General features: G+C 40.9%; 1 protein-coding gene across 3 annotated transcripts; it reads right to left on the bottom strand.

Moving 5' to 3' along the window:
* Positions 1-1,294: 1,294 nt before the first annotated feature.
* drd3 (dopamine receptor D3) lies at positions 1,295-26,304 on the bottom strand. Of its 3 annotated transcripts, none has more exons than XM_074622013.1 (8): positions 25,860-26,304; positions 23,684-24,013; positions 17,564-17,676; positions 13,578-13,714; positions 10,598-10,791; positions 8,493-8,558; positions 6,133-6,508; positions 1,295-3,538 (listed from the first exon to the last, which is right to left on the bottom strand). In XM_074622013.1, the coding sequence occupies exons 2-8, from the start codon at positions 23,969-23,971 to the stop codon at positions 3,372-3,374; spliced, it is 1,341 nt and encodes a 446-aa protein (XP_074478114.1). In that variant the 5' UTR covers positions 23,972-24,013; positions 25,860-26,304; the 3' UTR covers positions 1,295-3,371. The 3 variants fall into 3 exon arrangements, with proteins under 3 accessions (XP_074478114.1, XP_074478113.1, XP_074478112.1); XM_074622012.1 differs by having other exon boundaries at positions 1,297-3,599; positions 6,133-6,505; positions 25,860-26,301; XM_074622011.1 differs by having other exon boundaries at positions 1,300-3,599; positions 25,860-26,295.
* Between the last annotated feature and the right edge of the window lie 766 nt (positions 26,305-27,070).

Raw genomic sequence — 27,070 nt, 5'->3', positions numbered from 1 at the left:
GAGAAATTAGCAACAAAATGTTTCGACATAGGATATTATTGCTTTTTTTCGACATACAATATTATGACTTTTCTTCGACATACTATACTAACACTTTTTTATGATTTTTTCAACATACTATGACTTTTTATGATTTTTTTCAGTTTGCCATAGTATGACTTTTTTTGACATACTGTACTATGACTTTGTTTATGACTTTTTTCGACGTACTATACTATAAAATCATAAAGTCGCGGCATGTCAGAAATCTTTTTTTTTGTAAAAATGATTTCGACATGCCGAGCCAAGACTATTTTTACCATGACTTTTTTTTTTTTGGATTTATGCCATGACTTTTTTTTATGATTTTCGACTTACCGCGCCATGACTTTTTCTTCTTTTATGACTTTTGACGACTTTTTTTTACGATTGTCGAAATGACCTTTTTTTTTTATGATTTCCGCACAACTTTTTTTTTAATGATTTACACCATTACCTTTTTTTTTTATGATTTTCGATATGCTGAGCCATGCCTTTTTTATGATTTTCGACAAAAAAATTTTTTTTATGATTTTCGACATGATTTTTTTCCAAATTATTTTCGACATGACATTTTTTTTTAATGATTTTCGATATGCCGAGCCATGCCCTTTTTATGATTTTTGACAGTAAAAAAAAAAGTCAGAAAAAGTCAAAATATAGTGTAGTATGTCGAAGAAACATGTAAAAAAAAGTTATAAAAAAATCATAGTATAGTATGTCAAAAAATTCATAAAAAAGTCAAAGTATAGTATGTCGAAATAAATCATGAAAAAAGTCAGTGTAGTATGTCGAAAAATGTCATAAAAAAAACCTCATAGCAATACCAGCTCTATTGACACTGGCTCCGAAAAATTTTATGATTCAAAAAGTCAGTATAGAATTTTCAAAAATTTTCATGAAAAAAAGTCATATGTCGAAAAAAGTTTAAAAAAGTCATAGTATAGTATGTCGAAAAATGTCATTAAAAAAAGTCATAGTATGTCGAAAAAAAGTGATAAAGAAGTTATAGTATAGTATGTCGAGAAAAATCATAAAAGTCATTGTATAGTATGTAGAAAAAAGTCATACCATAATATGCCGATAAAAAAGTCAAAGTATAGTATGTCAAAAAAAGTAATAAAAACGTCAAAGTATAGTATGACGAAAAAAGTGATAATAAGTCATAGTATAGTATGGCAAGAAAAAAAAATATTTTAGTATGTTTAAAAATGTAATAAAAAGTCATAGTATAGTATATCGTAAAAAGTCATACTATAGTATGCCAAAAAAAATTATAAAAAGTCATAGTACAGTATGACGAAAAATGTCATAGTATAGCATGTCGAAAAAAGAAACAAGATGTCCTTCAGTGTAAAAAGCTGATTGCCATGAAATTGGATGAGCACATACATACTCCCAAAGGGATAAACTCTTTTGTTTTTAATGACCCTGTAACCTCAGCAGCATCTAAGGACAAACTTAACACTTTTTAGCCTCACTGCTGATGAAGATGCAAAGCAATATCATCGGTAAGTATGATCCATGAAGCTGCTTGATATTATTGTATGTAATTTACGTTTCAGCCTCTGGGAATCTGTAGAGCGGCATCCAGCCTTTGGGGGTTTGGGGCTCATATGCAGTTAATTTACAGTAAGAGCTTTTTTATTATTGTCTCTGAACGACTGGAGGCACATGTGCACAGCTGTGCAGTATCTACACCCTAAAATGCATCTTTGATTAAATTAATTGACATTCAAATCTAATTAAAGAAAAGGAGAACAAACACCATGCAACCTCAGTTTATATGTCCTGATTACACCGTTACGTCTCTACATAGTATTAAATATTGTTTCCAGTTGTATAAGGATTTTTTTAGAGAAAGGAAAACATGAATTAACACTAAGGGTTATTGGCATTATAATTATCACGAAATGGAGGTTCCTCTCACATCACAGCGTACACCCGGTCACGCATATATATGCACACCTGGTGAATCATCATAAGTAGTCTCAGCGGAACACGAGGCCGAGTCGACGCAATGGCACAAAGTGTCAGGGGAGCAGGTGTTTATGCCTCTCAGAGTATTAAGAGAGCTTGAGATGCAGGCTGAGAAAGGCTAACACTTCCTTTCCTTCCCTCCCTCAGCTATCCTCGATCCATCTACCTTTTTTTCTCCTGCTAGTCATCTTTGATTGTTGTTCTTTCTCTTCATTTCTTTTCTTCTTGGCTTTTTTTACTTCCCACTGTGCTCTCCCATCGTCCCCTATCTCGCATTGTGTTTTTCATCCTCCTTTTTGTGTCACCGTGGCTTCGTTTTCTGTCTCTAAATCCCCCAATATCCTGTTCACTCAGCAGGGTTCCTTCAGTGTTCCTCCCAGAAAACACTTTTATTCACCAGAATCTGATGGTGCCTCCCATCAGCAGCAGCATCCAGACATACACATGCATACAAGAGCTGTGTAATACCCTGTGTGTATAAATAGCCTGGGAAACATTTCATCATTTCTTTTATTTACAACGCACTGCAGTAAATGCTCTGTCCACCACGCAGTTTACAATCCTGCTTGATTTGTTAAGATCACAAAGCTCCTGCTTTCATCAGCACATCAGAACAGCCAGCAGGCAACTCGCCAGACAGTCCCTTTAAAAAAACAATAAAAAAAAACACTGAAAATGTTTCCACTGTGCATTACATCAAAATCTCGTTTTTTTTTTAATTCTAATGAATCCACGTTGAGCACAATGCTTCCACATCAATATATAGGACAATCTTCAAAATGATGATGTGAGTCTTGGCAGGGATCACTACGATCCTTCTTGCACAATTCAAGTGAACGCCTTTGAAATTTGATGTGTGCATGCACTGGAGAGTAACTGATGGTGATGATGGTGAAGTAAGGGGTGAGCGGGGAGGTGAGTTGCATCAGTTAATCCACACAGTGCAGTGGCGACGGGCCTCAGCTCTAAACGATCAATTTATCAGCCTCAAGGCTTCATCTTGGGTCCAAAGAGCATCCAAACTTACATCGATTGGAACGTCCTCTGCCAAAGAGCTTACTGTACAAGACATATCCACAAGAAATTCCAACACCTTGTGCTATCAATCAGACCGTGTGCACGTGCAAAAGTCTTATTTGAGGAGTAATACTGTTCAAATGTTCCAACCCTGGTGAGAAAAAAAGTGTTTTGAAGTAAAAATACTTTATTGCACACCGTACCACAGCGTCTGTCGTTTTTTGATGCTTTGCCTTGCTGCTACTGTGTAACTCATGTAGGACATCTTTGCTCATCTGGACCATGACCAGCGTGCATCTGTGGTCATCTGTGTTGCATCCACGCTTGAGTTGTAGCACAAGTGCACAGCCTGATTTTCATTTTAATAGTCCTGGCGAGCTGTTTTCTTCAGCAGCTGAGGATCTTGATGAAGGCCCGTCTGAACTCGATGTTGAAGGTGGTGTAGATAATAGGGTTGAGGGCACTGTTGACATAACCCAGCCAGGTGAAAGCACTGTAAAGCCCAGGAGGCACGTAGCATGTCCTGCAGTGGGTGTTCACAATGTGAGTCACAAAGAAAGGCAGCCAGCAGATGAGAAACACCGCTGGAGCAGCCAGAGAGCAGAGAGGTATGGAGAGAGGACGAAAAACCAAAAACACAAAAGCAAAATTGTAAGAAACAGTGTGTTTGTCTGCGGTAACATAAGCTGCAAACGTTACTAGCTTACTAACGTTACTAACTTCCAGTCATTAGCTAACTACATTAATTTGAATGTGGGGTTACAGGTTATGCTTAAAAAATCCCCAAGATGCTACTATAAAAGAAATCTGATGAAAACATTAAAGGACCAGTGTGTAGCATGTAGGGGGATCTATTGGCAGAAATGGAATATGATATTAAAAAGTTTTTTCAGTGCATAATCCCCTAAAAATAAGAGTCGTCGTGTTTTCATTACCTTAGAATGAGCCGTTTATATCTACATAGGGAACGGGTCTCCTCATACTTGTCAACCTTGAGACCCTTAAAAAAAGGGAGGATTACAAAACCAAAGTGGGGAGTCTGAGGATCCTCCACCATAAAAACTTGAGTTTCAGAGACTTTGTTTCCTGCATTCTGGTGACTTTAAAACAATGAAATAACTGAATAATAAGTACGCTGCAACAGCATTTTTATGTTAATCTTTTAATTTTACCTTTAATTCTCAGGAGAGAAAACTGAATAATTTTCCCCTCTGGCGTAAACTTGAGGTGTGAATCTCTGGCATAAACTAAAATTCATCAGTTTTTATGAATTTTTTGCCCCTGCTTGAGTTTTTCTTTCAGTTAGCTCTCTCCGTCTCTCACTCACTGAAGGTCCTTTCAGACACAATGCGACAACGGCACCACTGAGCACCCCATTACTTCCAATGGCTTGCACAACGCTACGACGGCTTTTCGCTACATAGATAGACATAGACTGCTCTCTTCCGCCTGGAAACGACCTAGCTCTATTGTTGGCCGGGTGGAAACAGTAGGGATTATACACGCTGTACAGTGCCAGAAACGGGTTAAGTGTGACAATTTGCCATAAATCGGGAGAAATATAGGATAATTGTGACCCTGGGAGGAAACCAGGAGAAACCAATGAAAACCGGGAGTTTCCCGGGAAAATCGGGAGGGCTGGTAAGTATAGGTCTCCTCTCTACGAAGCCGGACGCCATGTTTCTACAGTAGCCCAGAAAAGACTGTGTTAACTGTTCCTGCTCGGGCCTGAGTCGATAACGTTACTCTCTCCGGAGTTAACCCCGTCACTCCACTCAGCCGATGGAAAACAAGACACGGCAAACCACTGTTGGTCTTGAGGAGTTGCAGCATTTATTTCTGCACAAACTGCAACTTCCACTGTACATTCACTTGATATTCTCAAAGCTAAACCTCCTCTGTCTTCTCCACTAGCTCACCTTTTTGCACATAACATTCGCCGCCACTCTCGCTCTCTCTCGCTTCACCACTCACTTCCAATGTACACACTCTACACACTGGATCTGCTATTCTCCATACGACCTACTTTTACAAAAGCTCTAGATAGGGCCATTCGCATTTTCACGTCGGCCACCGTCGATTTTCTACAGGCAATCTGCAACCCCACCGCTAAATGCCGTCAGATGTTACACACTGGTCCTTTAAGTCAGCTTTTTCAACCTCACTCATGGAATTAGTGTTAGTTAATTAAGTAATAAGGTAACACTAGCTAACTACAGTTGATAAAATCTTCTAGCGACGGTTATTTCAGCCAACGTATTCTGCTATTCAGCAGTTTGCCTTTCTTTACTTTTGTGTAAAATCAAAGACCCACTGCTTCAAAAAATTATGAATTTCAAGTGGTAAATCTGCTGCTCGTTGAAAACGGAGTGTGTCATGCTAAAATTAAAAGCTTGACAGGCTTAGCGAGGGTTCAACAAAAACACTTTGGGTTCCCAATTAACCTGCACTTTGTATGGTAATCAAAGGCAAGTCTTGAAGTCACTTACCCTGCAGCAGCCAGCAGTTTATTATGTATAAACAAGTAAGAATGCTGCGGCATACTCAAAAAACTCATTAAATTCAAGCACTATAATTGGGGTCACAACATCACAGCAAATCAGTGGTCAGTTGGTTGAAAAGCAGGCGGGGAAGTGGGCGGGACGAGAGATCTTTTTCTGGATGCGCGCCACAGTTTTCACCGACACCAGTGTAACGTAATGAGACACCTCTGATTACATTTTTGTCAGCGAGATCTGTGCTGTGCCAGAGCTAACCTGAACCGGGGCTTATAGCAACCTGGCTGATAATTGGAGCGTGTGGAAGCTGTGTCAGGAGCTACAGTGTGTGTGTCTGGACACACACTGTGAACCCGAAGCCAGCCAGACATTTCTGACATTTCGACTTGATTTATTGTGGCTCTGCAAAATATGCAGCAAATGCACACGGAGTAAAAAAATGTGCTGGTGCCCTCACAGTACAGGTGACCGGCTGCGTATGGCAAAAAAAGACCATCAGGAAAATGTTAACGGAGTTGAAGCGGAACAAGCAACTCTCTATAAAAACTGCCTGTATTAAGTGTTGCCATGACATTTACATTTTCATCCCCTCAGCTTATCCCACTTAATCTCCACTCACCGAGCACAATGGCCAGCATCTGAGTGGCCTTTTTCTCCCGTGCATGCATGCTCCTGAATCGTGGCGTGTTGATATGAGAATTAGCCATCAACCGCAGTGACGTGTGTGTTCGTCCGTTGGACAGATCCTTCACCTCGCAGCTCATCCTGACGGGAGGCCCTTCGTCCTGGGTGTCGTCCTCCGCCTCTTCCCTGCCACGCCCCTGCTCCAGATCCAGCTCGGTGCGACCGCAGGAGGCGTGGCTGATGCTGCAACAGTTGTGCGTGTCCACCGGGGGAAGCATGGAGTTCTCCACGGGTCCCGTCTTTGGGCGTTTGCGCCACAGGCATCCTGACAGCAGGTTGGGCTTGGAGGGAACTGAAGGCTCTACACTCTGCTGTCGGGACAAATGACACACAATGAGGTGGATGACTCAGCACACATATGTTATTACATGTAATTATGTTAGTTTTATTGTAGGTTATGTCATTAAAGCTTCACTGATCAAATGAGTAATGTGTGTAATATCAAAGGCGTACATTGTAGGGATGAACCTGCTTCAGAATTATCACCAAACTCTGCAGTGTTTTAGTGTCTTTCAGCTCATTGTTTTGGTTTTCCGGTCTGCAGATTTAATGCTTTGGTTCAGTGTCATCAACACATTTTAGCAAAAAAAGCTCAGATAAACCTACAGTGCTGTACGCTACCTCCCAAGCACCAAATGTCAGACAAAGTTAGCAGCTATCTGGTGAACATAGTGGAGTGTTTAGCTCTCTAAAGAGCTGGATATTTTCCATGGGAGTTGGTGAAGACCAAAACAGAGCTAAAAGGACTGAATGTTGGACATTTATCAGGTGTCAAGAAGCCCAAGTCTGGTCAATGTGTACATAGCTAATTGTCTACGTAAAGGTACAGTGTGTAGGATTTGGCGGCATCTAATGGTGTGGTTGCAGATTGCAACCAACTTAGTACCCCTCCACTCACTTCTTCCTTTCCAAGACTGCGGTAACGTGAGCCGCAGAGTGCAAAACCGTGGTAACTCGCCTCACTCAGAGGTCATCCCTACCATAATACCACTACTTAAGGAGCAAAGGAAGTCAGACGGCGGCTGGTGGCGCCACGGTTTTGCACTCTGGGGCTCACGTTACAGAAGTTTTACAATCGTGTTGAAGAACTACGGTGGCCTTCAGGCAACGTAAAAACACGAAAGGCTCTCTCTAGAGTCACTGTTTGGTTTGTCCGTTCTGGGCTACTGTAGAAACATGGCGGACTCCCGGAAGAAGACCCGCTCCCTATGTAGATATGAAGGGCTCATTTTAAGCTAACGAAAACACATCGATTCTTAGTTTCAGGTGATTATACACTAAGTAAAACATAGTTGTGAATATTATGTTCCATATCTGCTAATAGATTCTCCGAAATTTTGCACACTGTTCCTTTAACTTAAAAAGGTGATAATGTGTCTATGCTGTGTTTTCGGCTTGTTCTGCTTTATTAAATAGCAAAAAAACAACAAATTATTGCAGCTTTAACATTTTAAATTTAAGTAATCACAGTTCATTGCTCTTCCTTCTTTATTCTCCAACACTTCTTCTCTATCTATTGAAAGATTACCTTCATCTTATCCTGCCTTGACCTCACATGATAAATATTAGAAGCTTGAGTGCCTCTCCAGTGAGCCAACAAAAGTGGCACCTCCCCTCCAAGTTTTTAAATCACTGATGCACAGTTAGCAATCAGCATCAGTGCATCTCTGATATATACGATATTTAATTTTTATAGCCGTGTGCCAGCAAATGCATCCACTCTGCATGTTCAGCAACTATAAAGCTCCAATGAGCCTTTCCCCCTCAGAGCGATAAGAAGCGTCATTAACTAGTTTTAAGTATCGTGCAATGTGTATTTCCAGTATAGCAAGAAACATTCATTTTTAAGTCACACTCTCATCTCTCCACACATTTTCCACTTGGGAAAATTACAGATCGTTATACCCTCCACCTTTGAGTGGTCTGTGGATTATGCAGGTGCTGCAGTGCGTCACCCACAGACTTTGCTCAGCTGACAAGTGACCAGGTGACGAGAAGCAACAGGCCACGCTTCAGAATCACAATTTTCAGCTCCTTCTCCGACCCCTGGGCTGCGACCACACAGCAGAGCGAAAAAAAACTCAAGTGTGCATGAACATACACGCTGACACTCACATGAAAAGCTAAAAACAGAACCGCTTTGCGTGCCACCATGTCACAATACGCCAACGCAGTCAATATGAGAGTTAGTCAGGCATTAGGCTGCGTTCAGCAAAACTGGAGTACTGAAAAAAAAAAAAATCAATTGAAGAATTTCTCGGTTGTGTTGGATCTCTAGTTTAAAATAGCACTTACCACTTTAATCCGTATAGGTGACAGGTCTTGCTTCGCCTTGGGAGTCTCCTCTTGTAGACAGGTCTCCTAGGGGATGAGACGGATAGAAAATATTTTCCAGAGGAATTTCTTAACCCCCTTATCTTATCCCAACACCCTTATACTCAATCAATCTACAGGTACACAAAGTTGTTGCCATTCATTTTGAAAGTCACTCATTCATCTTTATGCATCTCAGAGGATGTTTTCATTAAACCTCCAACAAGTCTTGCAGAGTATCCCCGACACGCACACATGAATTATGATTCACCTCTGTTATTTTTTCCAGTGGCTGTCACTCCTGAGCCAAAACGCTGCGCGACTCAATTACAGCTCACAGCAGACATAAAGATAAGTCGCTTCTTCGTATCAATATCCTTCAGTTGACTGAGTCAGAGTCCTATTATGTTATTTCAAAACACGTTTCCATTATAACTGTCTCAACCTGATCTCCTCTAGGGCTTGTATCTCACAATGAGCGTCTGCGCTCGTGGATGAGATCCCAAACTTGGGCTCAACCACAACCAATCATCTGTAAACTGCTGAGGACTTGGCTGTGAATTAGTGTGCAACAAAGTGGGGGGGAAAATGGAGCGTGTGGAGTGGAAACACATTACACAGGAAAGCTCCTGGATATGCCAATGCTGGTCATGTTACTACATTGAATTGTAGTGTATTTTTAAACACCATATTTTAAAAATAGGGCAGATAGAGATGCACAGAGCATGACCTGGTGTCTCCTTGCCCGTGGTTAAAAGATAACGCCGTCATTTGTGTGATAGATGTAACTGGGACAAATACTAGAGTGATGGGTGTGATCAAAGAACTGACAGCTGCTGAGAATAACAGTTAGATTTGGTTCTCAAAATAAACATAAAGCATCTATCTATATACCTACCTATATCAATATGGTGTTGAGTAAATGACCTCAAAGGCTGAGACCAGCACAGAGCATATCCCTCCTCCTAATTAAATTGACTTTTTTCAACGTGACAAGCCATTTTAATTAAGAACAACTCCAGTTTTACAGTGACAGCCGTGTCAGCTGCTTATGAACGGAGCCATATATTTCTATACATTTCATCTTAGACCTGAGGCCAATTGCAGTCACATTTATACAGAGGATCCTTGCATGAAATTACACGTCTTTGCTCTCCTATTAGAGCAAAAGTAATATCCCTGAAATCCTCCTGACATCCCCTTCTGAACCCTTTTCCCAGCAAATGAGAAAAAAACGGCTTTCACTGTGGCCATTTAACCGGGTATGTCGGACAAAAGTGTTTTCTTACACTGTAATGGAACCAGTTATCAGGCTGTGGGGGAGGTTTTTGCTGGTGAGCTCCAACAGAAAAGGTCCAATATAGGGGTGAATTGTAATTTGCAAGTCATTATGGGTATGCATAAAGTGAGTGAATGTGAATGAGTGAGAGAGACTGTATCTACATTAGAAATATAAAAGCTGCGGTCAGGAGAAAACTTTGCATCAACAGACAATCAGCTTATTAGGAGCTTGAAACCATGATTTTATGACTTGATCAGGAGCATCAGGAGCATTTTTCTCTGTATAATAATTCAGGTACCACTTTCTAATAAGACACTCTTTATAAAGGGGTTTATAAGTTGCAACTAATGACTGTATTAATGGTTAATAAATAATTTACTAATGCTTTATAGATGAGTTATAAGCTGTTAATAAAACAACTTTTTGGTTGCCAGGTTGTGAAAATTCTCTCTGGTTGTTGTCATAAAACAGTCGAGTCATAAATAAGTAAAAAATAAAAGGTCAAGAGTTTTTAATATGCCAACAAATATAATATATCATGATAAATGTTAACAAGTCATAAATAAACAATAATATACCGTAAACAATAATAAATATCTAATCTTCAGTTAAAAATGTTAGTAAGTCATAAATAAATGATAATAAACCATCAAGTCTGCAGTCATTAATGTTATTAAATCATTAATAAATACATGTCTAGTCTGCAGTTAAAATGGTAATAAACGATAATAAACCATTACGTCCACAGCAGGAGTTCTGTAATTCAGTGAAAACACTAACAAGAGAAATAAGATAACGGTCTCACCACAGACGGCGGAGTCGAGCCTGGCTGCACCTTCCCGCTGACCTGGCCGAAGGTGATCCTCTTCCTCCTCATCCGGAGGAAGACGTAGATCCGGATGTAGACCAGCAGAGTGACAATAAACGGCAGGTAGAAGGACACCACCGAGGAGTAGATCACAAAATCCGGATTGGAGATGGAGCACACCAGGGGGTCATCTGAGTCAAAAACAAAATATCATTATGCAAAACAGCCTTAAAATCACAAGACAATAAAAGAGACAGTATAGGCGTAATTTATAGGCGACCTCTGACCCCGGTGCTGATGCTCTCCATCTTTAAAACGACCTTGACAACTTGTCCTCTTTCATATTCTGCATACATAATCATACAGCGATTACTGTGAGATGGAGGTAAGATTGATTTGACAATAATTACGCCATTAATTCAGAATAAGAGCCCATTTGACATGATAATAATAGGGTATAGGCCAATTTTCCAATCAACATTCCAGCGTTAAAAAATCTATCAAGTGAGCCAATACTGCTGAAAATTGAAATTCGAAAAGAGATCAGGCTCTGACCACAGCTGTGAAATGCATATTGCATGTCAGTGGCATGAACAAACTGATGTGATTGGCCTCTCCCTGGATGTTTCCCTTAGATCAATACCACATAGCTCAATAGACAGAGAGATGGAGACGAGAACAGACATACAATCTATTCCTAGCCACACTTCTCGCCACACAATCCACCTTGGGCTTCACGATTCATATTATTTTGTGAGGAACAGTGTTTGTCTAGTTGAGCTGCTCTTTTTCAGGGGCGATGAAAGACCCGGGACCTCATGTGAACCCGCTGGTGCTTCCTTCCAATGCTGATGCCTGGTTGCATACTGACAAAAAAGTGGGATTCCTACAATCACCAGCCATTGTTTTGCATTGATTGCAAGTGGAGTAAACCAAATGCCTGTATCCCTGTGAGTAACTTTACATTGTGTGTGACTAACGCTCTTAATTGTGTATGTGCAGTCATGCATCGGTGCTGCTGGCCTTTGAAACTAAAATAGCTGCTGGTGATGTCTCTCGCATTTCTCTGTCCGTTTTATTGTTTGGTGGTTCATTCTTCGTCACACACGGGCAGAAGACGTGATTTCATCAGCATAGCAAGTTAGTTATTGTTCAGTTATGTAGAATATGAATAATCCTGAAAAACATCCCTCGGAATCAACAAAGAGACACTTGTAAGATGTCACCATCTCTCCATAAAAAAGGGAGACATCTTTCACTTGACTGGGAAAATGTCTCCCTTTCTTGCTGCTATCACTACTACTCCCTCCACCTATACGTACAATATATTTCTAAATAAACATATTAGATAGTTAAAAGCAAAAGTGTCACATTTGGGGAAAGTGAAGATACCACAAAACATGACATCAACATAACACAACTCCTGCAGTGCACTAAACGTCACATATTAATGATCTACTGTAACACTCTGAGGGTGCATTGGGTCAGTATTGTGGGTACTGCAAACATAATATTGCAGTGTAATAAGGTTTAAGAACTTACTAGAGACATATTTACAACAAATAATCAGAGAGGGCCGTCTCTAGCCCTTTTGGTGCTATAGGCGAAATTCGGATTTGGTAAATGGTAAATGGACTTGCATTTATATAGCGCTTTTCCAGTTTTCTGACCACTCAAAGTGCTTTACACTACATGTCAGAATTCACCAATTCATACACACATTCATACGCTGAAGGTGCCAAGCTGCCCAATGTACAGCATGTAATGTAAATACTCATTCACACACACAGATGGCACAAAGTGACACACTTTGACATGTGACCGGAGGAGTCGGGGATCGAACCACCGACCCTCCCTCCCTCCCTCCTTGCTCTTTTGCCCCATCATTTTAATGCTTAATTCATTTGGCCAGGTAATTACCGTTGCCTAAGATAACATATCTCAGCTGAAATTAGCTTTGCAGGTAGTACGTGTTAGCTATAATAACAATATAATAGCTTCCTTGATGATCAAAACAAATGAGGTGTCAATCAAAACGTGATCTGCCTCGCCACAGTTTTGAGAGATGCTCTAAACAGCAAAAATGAGCTGTTGTTTGAACTAGGTTTTCTAATAGTTAAGAACGTTTATTTTCACTCAGATTTTTGCGGATGCTTAATGAGACACTCAACTTTTAAATCATATATGCATTTTTTACTATTTCAGGCCAAATTTCCAGTGGCTTTAAAGCAATGAGGAAAGAAGCCACTTGTTATTGCAAATTGGGAGCGTTTGCACATTATTTGAAGACGGTTCTCTGTTGCTCTTCATGAGGTTTCTTCCATTTATTCCCTGTGAAAGTTTTTTGGGGTTAAGTTTTTCCTCATTGGATGAGAGGGTCGCACTGTAAAGGACAGATGGTGTCATATCCTGTACAGATTGTAAAGCACCCTAAGGCAAATTTGTGATTTGTGATATTGGTCTATAAAAATAAAACTTGACTTGACGCTTACTTTCACTGGTAACCTTGTAATCACTGCATTTAAATAGCTTTGAAATACAACTCCAAGGCAAACAGTTTCTCCTATACTCGGCTGCTCCTAAGCCTGAATGGCATGACATGAACGGCCTCAATATGCTCCAGTTTGTAACACAAACGGGCTCTCCATTTATATTGTGAAGTCTCATCATCAGTGGTTACTTTCACATTTCACATTATACAACATTTTCACAGGCTGAGTCGTACAGACCGTGACTAGCAAATTGATTCTGACATGCTAAATTGGTGGAGTGCACCTTTAAATCCCAATTTTAGATTGCATGTCATGTCCCACCGCTGACCCGAAAACCGGCTACTATACTGAATTCTGACCCTGAATTTCATACTGAAACGGTGCCTACGTGCCTTGCATTTTATTTTTGCGTCCTGCATAACTTGACTCTTCGCTATACGACACATCTAGACGCGAAGACAAAGTCATGATGTTGTTGATCTGACCTGTGGTGTTGAAACCAAACAGCAGCGGACAGGAGACGGTGAAGGCCAGGACCCACACGGTGCTAATCATCATAAAGACTCTCTTCCTGGAGCGATGGGTGGTGTTATATAAGACGGGCATCACCACTGCTGTATACCTGCAGACACACACACACACAAGTCTGTCTTTGAGGGGATAGGTGGTGACATTTGAATGAAGACAAAAGTGCTGATATAGTACAGTAAAAGGAAATAATTACAGTGAGAAAAAGAGCGGCCATGAAAAGAACTTGGCTTTAGGGATGCCAAGAAAGAAAGCTGATAATATAAAGACCAACAATGGAGCAGCAAACCCGGCATTTTCATTCAGAAACAATTTGGGTATTCAGCAATAAACCAAGTGAAGCTTTGATTTAAGAGTTAATCAGCACACTGTACGCCAAGAGTGTATAATGAGCCCGGGAAAACGAGGCTCAGAAGAAGCAGCAATTATGCTGGACCCCGACCCAAAATGGATGTGATGTTATGTTGTTTAGAGCCAGATAACTGCCACGATTGTTTATCTTCTTCAGACTAATTACACTGGCTCTTCTCTGGGCAGAATGCAGGGCTAAACCCGGAGCACAGACGTTCACTAAAAATACTCTTCCCTCCTGCCACGCTGCTGTCTGCTTAAATAAAAGCAGCGCTGAAAAAGAGGAGTAAAATTATGTTCATGATTTATTGATCAAGTGCTGCTTTAAGTTTAGTTGAGGAGGGAAAAACAAGGATCTTCTGCTCTGAGACGCCACTCAAAAGATGACCTGTAAGTGCTTTCGCAAACACTTCACCTTGGAGTTTGATGCAAGATATTCCTCTCTGCTGTATTTATGCTGCCTCTTCCTTTTAAAAAGTGAGAAATCTTCCCCGCTATCACAGCAACGATTGCTATAAACTTATAAATAAACAATGCTGTCACAAAGGTAATGTGGGTGTGTTGAACACGATTGGTGACACAGAATGCCCCTGGTGCTTCGCTTTAATTTGGCACCTCACAAAGCGCGTGTTGTTGACTCGTCTAATAATCAATCACAGGGAACCACAGGGCTCCGAAGAACTTCATCCCTCAAAGGCAAATTATAGGCATTGTACGCACAAACAGCAGGCACGCAACCGTGTGCAATTAAAGATACAAAACATGGTGAGGAAAGGGGTTTGGTACCTTTTATTGTACATAACCGTGGCCTGATTAAAGTGATAGGAGGCCCTGGGGCATCTGGAGTGTGCATGCCATGTTGCCTCTAAGTTCCCATTAACCTGGCAGGAGGGGTTTTAATGTGTGTGTTAATTAATTTGTGGTAATCTAAATGTTTGGCCAACTGGGGGCAGCAGAAACAAGTTGAAACAACAATGACTTATCATCAGCAAACAGTTGCCTATTTACACATCCAGCGGTGACAAAACATTCATTAGGAGACGTGTTACTGACGAATGTAACACACTTAGCTGTTTTTTTGGTCTCTACCAACTCCTGGGGGAAATATCTGTCTCTTTAGCTGTTATATGTTCCACTTTGTTCACCAGCTTGTCTCCAACGTTGTCTGTCTGCTGGTTGGTGCTGAGCAGGTGGATTACAGTGAGTTTTTAGAGCTATTTCACTGCTGTCTGCTGTGGCAGAAACAACACTATGAGATCGATGAGAGTGAACCAAAACAGTAAAGTTTAAAGAGGACCTATTATGCTTTTCTCCTTTCCTTTAGTGTGTTACATAGTTTTTTTGTGCATGTAAAAGGTCTGCAAAGTTACAAAGCCCAAAGTCCATGCCAAAGGGAGATCCTCTCCTCCACAGAAACACTGCTCCTGAACTGCCTGAAACGCCTTGCTTTAAGTCCCGCCTTTTCTTTTGTAACATGGTGATGTCACCAAGTAACACAGTTGCATAACGGTTAATTTGTCATGCCCTTAAAAATAGCTAGGACCATGAGCTCAAACAGCGGGTGAAAAGACAGCCGGCATGAGAAAAATAAAGCGTTTTTTGAACATTAAAGGATGTAAACATGTTCAAGTTGAAACCCAAAATTCAAGCATGCACCTGAAAATAAGCATAACAAACACTGAAATCTTTTAAAGAAAAGTTGAAGTCTTGATGCCTGCAGGTTGTAACTTCAAAGACCGCAGAGAGCGATTAAATATTAACATGGGAAAGCTGCACAGCACATCACCAGGACGGAGCTGCCACCCATGGAGGACCTCTACACCCAGCGGTGTAGGAAGGAGGCCAACAGGATTATTACAGAACCCGTCCACCTCAGCCACAAACTGTTCTGCCTGCTGCCATCTGGCAGACGGTACCACAGCATCCGGTCCCGCACAACCAGGCTCAGGGAGAGCTTCATCCCTCAGGCCACAAGACTGCTGAACTCTTGAGCCCCTGAGGTCATCACTTGTCACTTTACCTTTATATACTTTACATACTGTTTTACACCTCTGTGTATACTAGTGCCTTCAAATGGGGTCGTGTTTACCGTGTTCACGAGAAGAGTCCATATGAACCATCTTGTGGTATTCATGACCTCGTGAGTGGAAAGTTTCTGAAAGCTCAGAGTTCACGAGTCGTGACGTGTTTGTCGTACATTGTAATTCTTCGTAATGTTATAATATGTCTGAGGAAAATGTTGATATCCCCAACGGCCTCATCTTTTTCCTCTGTCATTATGCCTTTGTTTGTATTTACAGCATTAGGTTACACACTTGCTAGATTGCCTCTGTGGCTTCTAGACGCCGACAGTAATGTTAATATTGCCGTTGCTTAGCAGCGGTGTTCTCACGACCACTTGAACACCAAGCATATTGTGTACACGACTTCCCGTGTTGTAAACACGAGCTCACGAGTTTCATTTGAAGGCACCAATATATATAAATATTAATAACTTCTCTATGCATACTACATTCCTGTTTACACCTCTGTGTACATATATTACTTCTCATCATGCATATACATACTACATCCTGTTTACATTCAATTTCCCATCTGAAATACTGTCTTCTACAAAATTACAAATTTACATTACTATTTTATATTTACTTATGTTTTTTATTAAAGCCCTATATTTTAACCGCACTATTTTATTTTAGATTATCATTTTGCTTTTATATATACATATTTTATGAGCATTGTTGAAGAAACCTGAGACCAAAGATTTTCATTGCCAATAACGGCTTTGCTGGAATTGACAAATGACAATTACAGAACCTTGAACCTTGATAATAGGTCGTCTTTAAATGAGCTGAAACTCACAATAAAGCTCCATAAAGCCTAAGGGAGCTGCAGAGTCAAGTGATAATTCTCTGTAGGTACGAGTTTTCACATTGTCGTGTGATAAATTGTTATCATACATGCCCAGCTTTGTAAATGACAACACTTTTATTTTATGAAAGAACCAATTGGAAAGTCTTTCAAACTAATTGTACATACACATCCCCATGATGACTCCTCCAGTCCTTATGTATGTAGTGCATTATCATTCTATTGAACTCATGATGCCTGCAGGTTGTAAGTTCAAAGACCGTAGAGAGCGATTAAATATTAACCGTGACACAAGAAGAAAACTAAGCAAATAAATAATTGAAATACAAGATGCACATCTAAAGTAAAAGTTTGAACTGATGCATGCAATGGCACAGCAATTAGACACAAACAGACCCGAGTCTGAACCTGGAGCATCAAATAAAACAACAACAATGTATGTGCACAAAATCCTCCTCATTACTGTCTCTCGTTCTGTCACGCACACACACACACACACACTGACACGCATCTATCAAGAGGACATGAACAAGATGGGAAAACGTTGTCTTTCTCCAGGAGGTTTTGAAATATCTATGAGGTGAGGTGAAGAGGAGAACCTTGAAATATGGAAATCCCACATGGGTGACATTTATACCGGAGGTGTCACATGTGTCATACACAATAACTGCAGCAAGAACGTAAACACACACACACACACACACATACACTGCACACTCACCTGTCAATGCTGATAGCACACAGGTTGAGGATACTGGCGGTGCACATCATCACATCTAGCGTGACGAAGACGTTACAGTAGAGCCGGCTGAAAAGCCAGGCGCCGCCGACCACCTGCACAGGACAGACAGGCAGATTATCAACGCACACGTTTCTGTTTCCCTTCTGCACCGTGAAGTGTGACGCAGCCATTGAATGAGCGCACACATGTGGGCACACACTTGCACATGTGACAGGAAGGCGAGGAAAATGTGCACATAAAGATAGTTTGGCCTACGTTGCAAGGAAAGGTAAAGAAAAATAAGCGGTCAAAAATTCCCCTCGATGTATTAAACTTAAGTATTTATGCTAATAATGGATATTAATTAGGCTAATTTATGCATTCATTAAATGTTTGTCATCTGTTCTCAGATAACACAAGCTGCGAGGGGCAAATGTGTAAATGCTCTGTGCTGATGCATCATGATGGATAACATACATAATGTTATTATCCTCAAGGAAAAGTCCAATTACCGAAAGGACATTGACCCCTAGCTAAACCGACAACACCCCAAACCACCACAACCACCATCCCCCCAGCAGAGTCCCGCTCAGACCGACAGGCTTTCACTTAGGCTCCATAATGCCTGATAATAACTGACTGACAAAGATGAATGGGATCCAAGCTCCATCGCCTGACTGCGGAATCTCTTAAGACCAAGATGGGAATATACGTCTACCTACACAGAGAGGCGGGAGGCACACATGGGGATACGCACAGGCACACACACACACATTTACAAAGATCTAAATAGACAGAAATCTCTCTCGCAGAGACCAGAGTTGTCGTGGAAACATTCACCGCTAGCGTTCATTCCCTCTTAACGTAAACCCCAATCGCATTAATAGTATTTCCCATTCCATTTTTAAAGGAGCACTCAGGAGCACTGAGTTTGAAAGATGTGGGTGTTTAGCAGGCAGGCAATCAAATATGCTATCCAATTGCATTATGGGAAGTGGAGGAACCAGCAATTTTGGAGAGAAGTGACGAAAACCCACTTATCCTCATACAACGAAAAACGATTCCTCATTTTTTGTGTGTTTGCCGTTGAGGAAAGGGTCGTGGTTTGGGTTCATAGACTGTTTTATAATAAGTGGATGTAGTCACCGTGACGTCACCCATTGGTTTGTGTACTACTGTTTTGAAGCCTCGGGGTTCGGCATTTTGGCCTTCACCATTCTGTTTTTTACCGCCAGGTGACACAAGAGGGTGGAGCTAAGTACAACCAAACACTAAATAAAAAGGTTATAATCAGCTTTCATGAACTGAAAACACAGTGTAAAAGGGTTAAAGTTCTGAGACAAAAACACGGACAACTCTCAGACCGGACGACGCCGTGGTAGCGACCTATCAATCACAACGTAGCCACGCCCTAAAGCATACCCTGCTTTATGGTCTATTTTATTCTAAATGGGACCATAATTTACTAAATGAACATCATCAATCTGTATTGAAGAAGACTTGAAACTAGCGATTGAGACCATAAAGTAATGTTTACAATGTTTACTGAGGTAATAAATCAAGTGAGAAGTAGGCTCATTTCTATACAATCAGACTTCTTTTTGCAACCAGAGGAGTCGCCCCCTGCTGGCTATTAGAAAGAATGCAAGATTAAAGCAGTTTCGCATTAGCTTCACTTCTCAGACCCGGAGGTTGCCCACTGTTTGGGTTAAACCCATCCACCCCGACTTCTGCGTTATGTGGTGTTTTTTCGCCCTATATACTTTCTGGTTCATGATTACATAGATAACATACAAATTGATTTTGTGGGATATATATACGAATTACAGTGCATTACTTTTCGTAGGTATAGCTACGAACGATGTATGAGAACAGCTTGTACTCAGTATGCATAATAATAAATGTTTGATTTATGTGTGTGCTGTTAATGCACACTGCACACGCTCCACAATGCATTGCACAAAGGAATTAAAGGAGCTGCTCACGGCTGCAAAAACATTTGCAGGTGGTGGTGAGACAGAAAGATCTTCAAAGCATTCTATGACAATTAGTATGGCATATAGAGTAGGGAATTAGGACACAGCATAGGGGAAATATCCTCTATTTGGCATCATCTTTTTAATCTTCGCAAGGACATTGGTCTTCGTAACTACAGAAATAACACCAAGACAAGTACACAGAACTTGTTTGTCACCCCTTCACATAAAAAGACTGAGGAACACATGTGGGCACGTATTGAACATTGTGTGCACAGTGTGGGAAAATGACGGTGACTCAGTGGGGCGCTGCAGACACTTTCGTTATCGACTGTGTTTGAACATGTGATCTATACTTTTCACAGCAGTCAAGTCTGGTAAATGTCTCAGCATAAAAAGACACAGCAAGAAGCATCAATTGTTAGGACGCAGGAACAGCAGATGGAGTATCTGTCAGCGGGATCTGTTTGTGTTTTCATAAAGTAAAAAAATGATATGTTACAATGAAGTACTTTTTTGGAAAATATGGTGAAACAAGTGGAGACGATAAAGACGTTTTTTTTTTAGATATTTTTCTTGAGAAAAGTTGTTAGAACAAAATGTTGACTGAGGAATAAATCAGCAGTGTATCCACTTAATCTTGTGTTTTCTGTCACACAATAAAACCTCGCAGATACAATCTTGACCTGAAAAAGCTCAGCACTACAAATGAAGAAGGTTTCCGTAGTCAGGCCATACATTTGCGGAGGCCGAGCAGCATCATTTAGGATGAATTGTGGACAGTGAGGAGCACTCAGTCATTGCTGCCAATACAACCACTTCCTTTAAGTGAAAGTCATACATCAACTCTACCACCCAGGGATAAGATGGCTTGCTCAAGGGCACGTGATTACTACCTGCTGAGGGGTGGGAAAGGAGATACTCAGTCACTTTTCCTGCCAGGACACACCTGCAGAAGCAAACCAGCAACCCTCTGGTCACATCAAACTAATCCCCCGTGCTTCAGATTAGAGCTCGCAGGGTGACGGCACTCGCAGTGCCAATGTTGGGAGTTGAAAGCCTACAGTATGACTCTAATGTGTATTTCCTCCCGGTCTTATCCAAGATATTACTGACCTTAACATCCCTGCTAAATGAATGAATGTTGTACCTCTGTGTCATACTATCTTTTAATGACTCATTCCTTATGGGGTTGTAAGTCTCCCCTTTGAATCCGAAATTAAGCACATCCATTCAACTCCATCAGGATGACTGCCCGCAATAACTCATGACTGAATCCCGGTGAGGTTCCTGGCCACATTAAATTACCTTTCATAGAATATAATCATGTTTAATTTGTCAGTTTTTGCTACCTGAGTGAGTTAATTTGTTGTTTTTTTATGGTTGACCTGCCGCTGAATCTTCTGTCCACTGTGAGAAATAGTGTTTTCTGCTGACAGCGAGCAAACGTTGGGCGGCGGGGTGGCTGCTTGTTAAACATAACTGGACTTCAAGCAGATGATTTTTAGACCTCATGTGGGCAAACAGATGCCCTTGAGCCACACACTCGGTACCCAAAAGATTCAAGGATCCACACACACACACACATAAGCCTGTGCCTGCGTGCGTACACAAACAGGACACCTCTGCAGTGCATTTTCAGTGTGCAGAGTATTGCTTTGATGACATGGATGTCAGTTTAATGGAGTTACTGAACAGCACCACAAGATGTAGGCTGAGACAATTAACAATTAGCAGACAATCTATGTGACACCAATCTGTGAAGTGCAAATAAAAATGAACAGCAAAATACCAATTTGCGCCAGAGGTTTTGATCTAAATTAAATTCACAGGTCTGCAGCTGCTTCTACGTGATTTGAAAGACGGCCAATTACTGAAAGCAGATGAAGTCGTTATTTATTAATATTCAATATGTCCTTCAGCAATTATGTGTAATCTACATGAATGGTGAAGCGCTATCTAACCACCTTTTATCATCATTACTGTCTTCCTATCGCCCACACAGTTGTCACTATATAATAGGCTCCAAATGACCCTCATCCTTTTTCTCTCGGACTCCGGCTCCTTTTTCTGGCTGCAAAAGTCGACTTTTGTCTCCCCTTTTCTCCTCTCTTGCGTCAGCTCCTCACTCACTGCCAAGCATCTGTATTTCAATCTCTTCCACATCCTCTGTATTTCCTCTCCACTTTGTTACCCTTCAGAGCTCTAGATCAGTGATTCCCAAGCTGTACTTGTGTATTTGCCCGGGGGGGTTGGTGGAAAGATTGTGGGGTAGCGCAGCTTATTAAAAATAATAATAATAATTGCATGATTTGATTAAAACAGATGTATCCACATATTTGTGTTTGTGGGAGAAAATAAACATCCAAATTGGATTATAAATTGGTAATTTTAAGTAGATTTATTGTCACAATGACCAGCTGCGATAAGCTGGCAGCATATTACTCACCTCCCATAAACCACATAAGATGGTTTAGAGAGATGATTGTAATAATATGTGTAAGAGCCAAAAAGAGATTGCATGGAAACTAATTAGCAAGAGAACAGAGAAGTCGAAATCATTTGTAACTAATATTGTAAAAGTAAAAGTAAACTGTAAAAGTAAATAAAGTAAGTAAAAAAAACCATCCAAACATAATAGTTAAATAGTTTATAAAATTAGCAAAAATTAATGGAGAAATAGTTAGAATAACAAATAATTAGCTAAAAGTTAACAGTTTAAATAGTTAACTGTTGGATAAACTGTTGAAATAATTAGCTAAAAGTAATGGACCAACTGTTGAAACAGTTTGCAACAATTAGCTGGTTTACAGTGTTGGATTAATTCAAATAATTAGTTAAAAGTGATGGATAAATGGTTTAAGGTTCAGCTTCTGACACTCCATGTGGTAGTAGTGTTAGTAGAAATGCAAATTTGACCAAATCAACCTAAACAGTGATAATTCAACTGTATAAAAAAAGAAGATTGTAACAAGGTGTGTAGGCCTATGTGTTATTTAAACATCGGCTACAGTGTGAAGCATTTAGGGGGATCTATTGGCAGAAATGGAATATCATTTTAATAAGTATGTTTTCTTTAGTTTATAATCACCTGAAAATAAGAGTTTCTGTGTTTTCGTTAGCTTAGAATGAGCCGTTTTTATATCTACATCATGGATGTAAAAAGAGAACTGGATACATCGTTGGAGGCTCCTGTTCATTCCTATGAGAGTTGCTCAGTGGCGCATGAAGCCAAAATGACTCAACTGCCGAGTGACAAAGTACCCGAATCATCCGGCGATCTTCCGCATCCATTGGGCCCATAAAGCAGGCGCTGTAGCGTTTCCTTTAACTCCGTCTCCCAGTCTTCGCTCCAGCCTCGATCTGGGTCTCATTCACATGAAAACAGGAAGGGAAATAACTCTGGATTCGGCAAACTTTTAGGACCTCATGATTTATATAAGGGCTATTCAAGTGTTCGAAATGGATAGTTGATATACCTAAAAAAAATATCCGCTGAGTTACAGTCATCTCTTTCCCAATGTAAGTCTATGGGAAAAAGTATTTTTGGGCCCAACGGCATCACGTGACGGACACGGAAGTTGTATTACCGCCGTTTGGCCACTGCGAAAATTTGCTTCACAGCCCGGCGCTCTTCCGGGGGTCTTGGTCTGCATAGGGAGCGGGTCCATTTCACAGAGCCAGCTGCCATGTTTCTACAGTATCCAAGAACGGACAAACCAAATACTGGCTCTAGGGCCATTCATGTTATTGCATCGGCCACCGTAGTTCTCCTACACGCTTGGGTTATGTCTAGAAGGTAACCTGTAAATTGCAAAAACGAGACTCGCTACCCGACGACCTTTCCTAACCATTCAAGGTCAATGCCTGACATTAACCATCTAGCAAGAGTTTCGCATATTGTGTGTTACCTTCTAGCCACGACCACACGCTTGGCACACTGGAGACGGTTCAGTTGGTTGCAATCTGCAATCTCACCGCTAGATGCCGCCAAATCCTACACACTGCACCTTCAACATCCTCTTTGAAATAAATTGAAATGACCTGAAATGATGTGTGATGTACGTTGTGAACCACTGCTCCAGATCAATGCTCCTCCTGTACTCTGACATTATGTAAAATACAGACACCATGACCTCCTCACCTCCAGGTACACAGCCCAGGGCATGACCAACGAGGCCACCAGCAGGTCGGCCACCGCCAGGCTGACCACCAGGTAGTTGGTGGTCGTCTGGAGAGAGCGCTCCCTCAGCACAGCCAGACACACCAGCACGTTTCCAAACACGATGGCCAGGATGAGCAGGGAGTAGAGCATGGCGTAGTAGTTACGCTCATCCTGCCCCGGTGCCTCTGAGCTCTCATTCCTCTCCGAGTCCCATCCGAGGCGGTCTGATTCGTTCCAGACCCTCTCTGCGCTGCTAAACATCGCCATGGAGACGTCCCGGTGACATGGGAGGTGAGATGTTTGGCAGACCTACCAAAGCAAGAGAGCACATTTACTCATTCATCACATACCTTCCACATGTCTCACATCTCATTAGTCAGATGAACGTGTAGCATATTAGCCATCAGATAATGGTGGCGGCATCCTTTCAAGTCAGAGGCCTAGTGGGAATCTCTTGGCTCCTATAGCAACAGATGAACTGATAAATAGTTGAAAAGCATCCCTGCAGTAATGCTCCTTGAAGTGTTTTATTTGTCCTGCTGAAAGAAATATGGAAGCACATATCGATGCCTCCTCAAGCTCCATAAAAGACTCAGCAGAAAGCCATGCTCTCAACAGTAAACTTCATCGACAGTGTAATGCATTTCTGATTGTTCCTGTCAGTCTGCCTCTCAAATGTACCCCCCTTCCTTCCTGTAAATGGCTTTTAATACAGCCAGCAGAAACAGAAACTCCAAAGCAGAGATGGTAACTTTAATGAGGGGCTGGCAGTGTGCCTTTGAGCAGTGCCAGTGGAGGTTAGCTCATCAGGGAGGGGTAATAAGTCCGTGCTGCCACCCGGAGAGATCCGGCTGGCTCTGGTCCAGCGGCTCTGCTCCTCGCGCCCCATCCTCCCCTCTCATTTATTCCCAATCCTCCCTATCTGGCCTGAATCCAGATAACAGCGCTGCTGTGGTAGTGCTCACACCTGTGTCTACATGTTAAACAAACTGATCCATCTTATCCAGTCCCCCTCCCTCTCACTCTTTCTGTGACAGAAATAGGGAGAAAGACACAGAGAAACTAGGATCCTTTTTTAGCCTCTTGGCTCAAACCCAAGAGGCTTTTAAAGATTTTTCCCAGTCTATAATTCCACTCAGTGCCTCAATGGCTCCAGTATCATATTATGGTTGTCCACAAACTAGAAGAAGCAAAGTAAATAACTAAATAAATAAAAGTCACTGATACCAATCACCTTGAAGTCTCCTAATGGAAGTGAGTTTATAACAAGATCCGGTGTGACAGGTCAAGAGGGATGCAAATCATAAAACCACATCTACACGCACACATATGCATTTTTAATCATGAGGGTTATGTGATACAAAGCTGCATGGTTTATTTAAGTGCTAAATGAAACTGATTTCCCTCTTCACTCTTTTGTCTCTCATATTAACCTGTGTGTCAATGTGCAGGACTCTGACCTCTGCAAGTGTGTGTATGATATGGGCATCATTGGACCCTCAAATGTCCACATATACAGTGTTGTTGAAGCCATTAGGAAAGGTTACAATATAATAATATTAATAATAAATTAATTTAGGATCAATTAAGTGAGGGTTCTGCAGCCAAAGACAATCTATTGTTGTTGTTTTTTTTACTTCCAAATCATCAGGGAAGCTTAATTCCCTCTCTCTCCCTCACACACACACATTTTTGTTTATAGCTTATTTTGTACATTGTACATTGGTAGAAATTATTATTTACACATTATACACATTATTTTATTCTAACGTTTTTATCTATTCTTTTGTTATTATACTGTTTAACTTTCACCAACAAAACCAAAGCAAATTCCTAGTGTATACCTCTTAACACCTGGCAATAAACACGATTCTGATCCTGATCTGATTCTGATTCTGATTTGCACAAACTTAATCTAAAAATTCAATTAAATCCTGCAATGGAGCACCTTATCAGGCTCCACAATCCTGCTTCCAGAAAGATTGGGGTCAAATATAGTCCAGCAACACATGCATATTGGCAGTTTTCCCCCCATATGATCACCCATCAGCAAACAAAACCAGCAGATAAGAATTTAATTTAAGGCACAAACACTGGAGCAACAAGAAACAAGGAAACTTCAAAAAGAACAGAATAAGTAAACAGACTTGCATACCTGTTACTGTTTCCCAGTGAAGAATTCATCAGATGCCATCGAGGTGAAGCATCATCCGTGCAGAGTTAAAAGTTATCCGGTCATCTCGTCCAGCAGCAGCAGCAGCAGCAGCAGGAGGAGCGCTCGGTGCCATTACGCGCAGCAGACTGTGGATGTGGGAAGCTCTCACAGATGAACCTCTCACTTACTACATTTCCACCAACGCTCTGTGGCTGTGTGACTGTCAGTAACATGCATTGGGCTTTTTTTTTTTTTTTCAGCCAACACTTTGATTTTGCAGCCACACTTGGAGGCGTGCGCACGTGATGGAGACGTCAGGTGTCTCCCTTTGCGCGCGGATGCAGATGGCAAATGAAGGTGACCAATTATTACAACCCCCCCAAAAAAATGATATTTTGATGTCATGTTTTCCTTCAATATTTTACTTTAAATGAAATATTCTAGGATACAAATGATGATATTATATGCTTGACTCGTGTTGCAGTCCTGTCCTGCACTGTAAAAAAAACATTTTTGTTTTTGTTTTTTTCAAGAAATTTTTAATTTTTTGTCTGTATTTCAAAATGACAGAAAAACATGTAGAAATGAAATGTTTCATTTGTGATTTCTATGTATATGGTCTTAGATTAACGGTGTAAGGCTATTCTAACAATAAATATATGTTAAAAGTAAAATATTTCTTGTAAAATTAAAGTAATAAAGGCTAATTATATAAAGATAAGATTTTTTTTACAGTTTATTTATGTTAATTAACGGACAGTATTTTCCCGTTTTTTAACAGACATTTTCTGGCACCCCTGCTGCCGGAAAATTTTCGTTATTTTACACTTTTCTTTTTTTTTTTTTACAGTGTGTGGCTGTATACCCTCAACGTGACCCTGAACCAGTCTGGGTCGTGCTTTTGCTGGAAGTGACATTCGCCCAGAAATAGTTGGCCTCATAAAAACAGGACCAGTAAACCTACAGAGTAGGTTATGTAAATTAGGTCAGGCTGGCTCTATGCATGAAGAAGAAAAAATGTATAGGCAGACACACTATGGCACTAGTGTCCCTCTCCACACACACACACACACACACACACACACACACATACACACACACACACACACACACACACACACACACACACACACACACACACACAAAAACCCTCTGTGCAGATAAAAAGTACCTACAGCTTGTGTCTTATATCTCACATTTCCAGCCAATGT

Source organism: Sebastes fasciatus, chromosome 21 (genome assembly GCF_043250625.1).
Source record: "Sebastes fasciatus isolate fSebFas1 chromosome 21, fSebFas1.pri, whole genome shotgun sequence".
Taxonomy (NCBI): domain Eukaryota; kingdom Metazoa; phylum Chordata; class Actinopteri; order Perciformes; family Sebastidae; genus Sebastes; species Sebastes fasciatus.
This window is presented reverse-complemented; position numbering and strand designations above follow the sequence as displayed.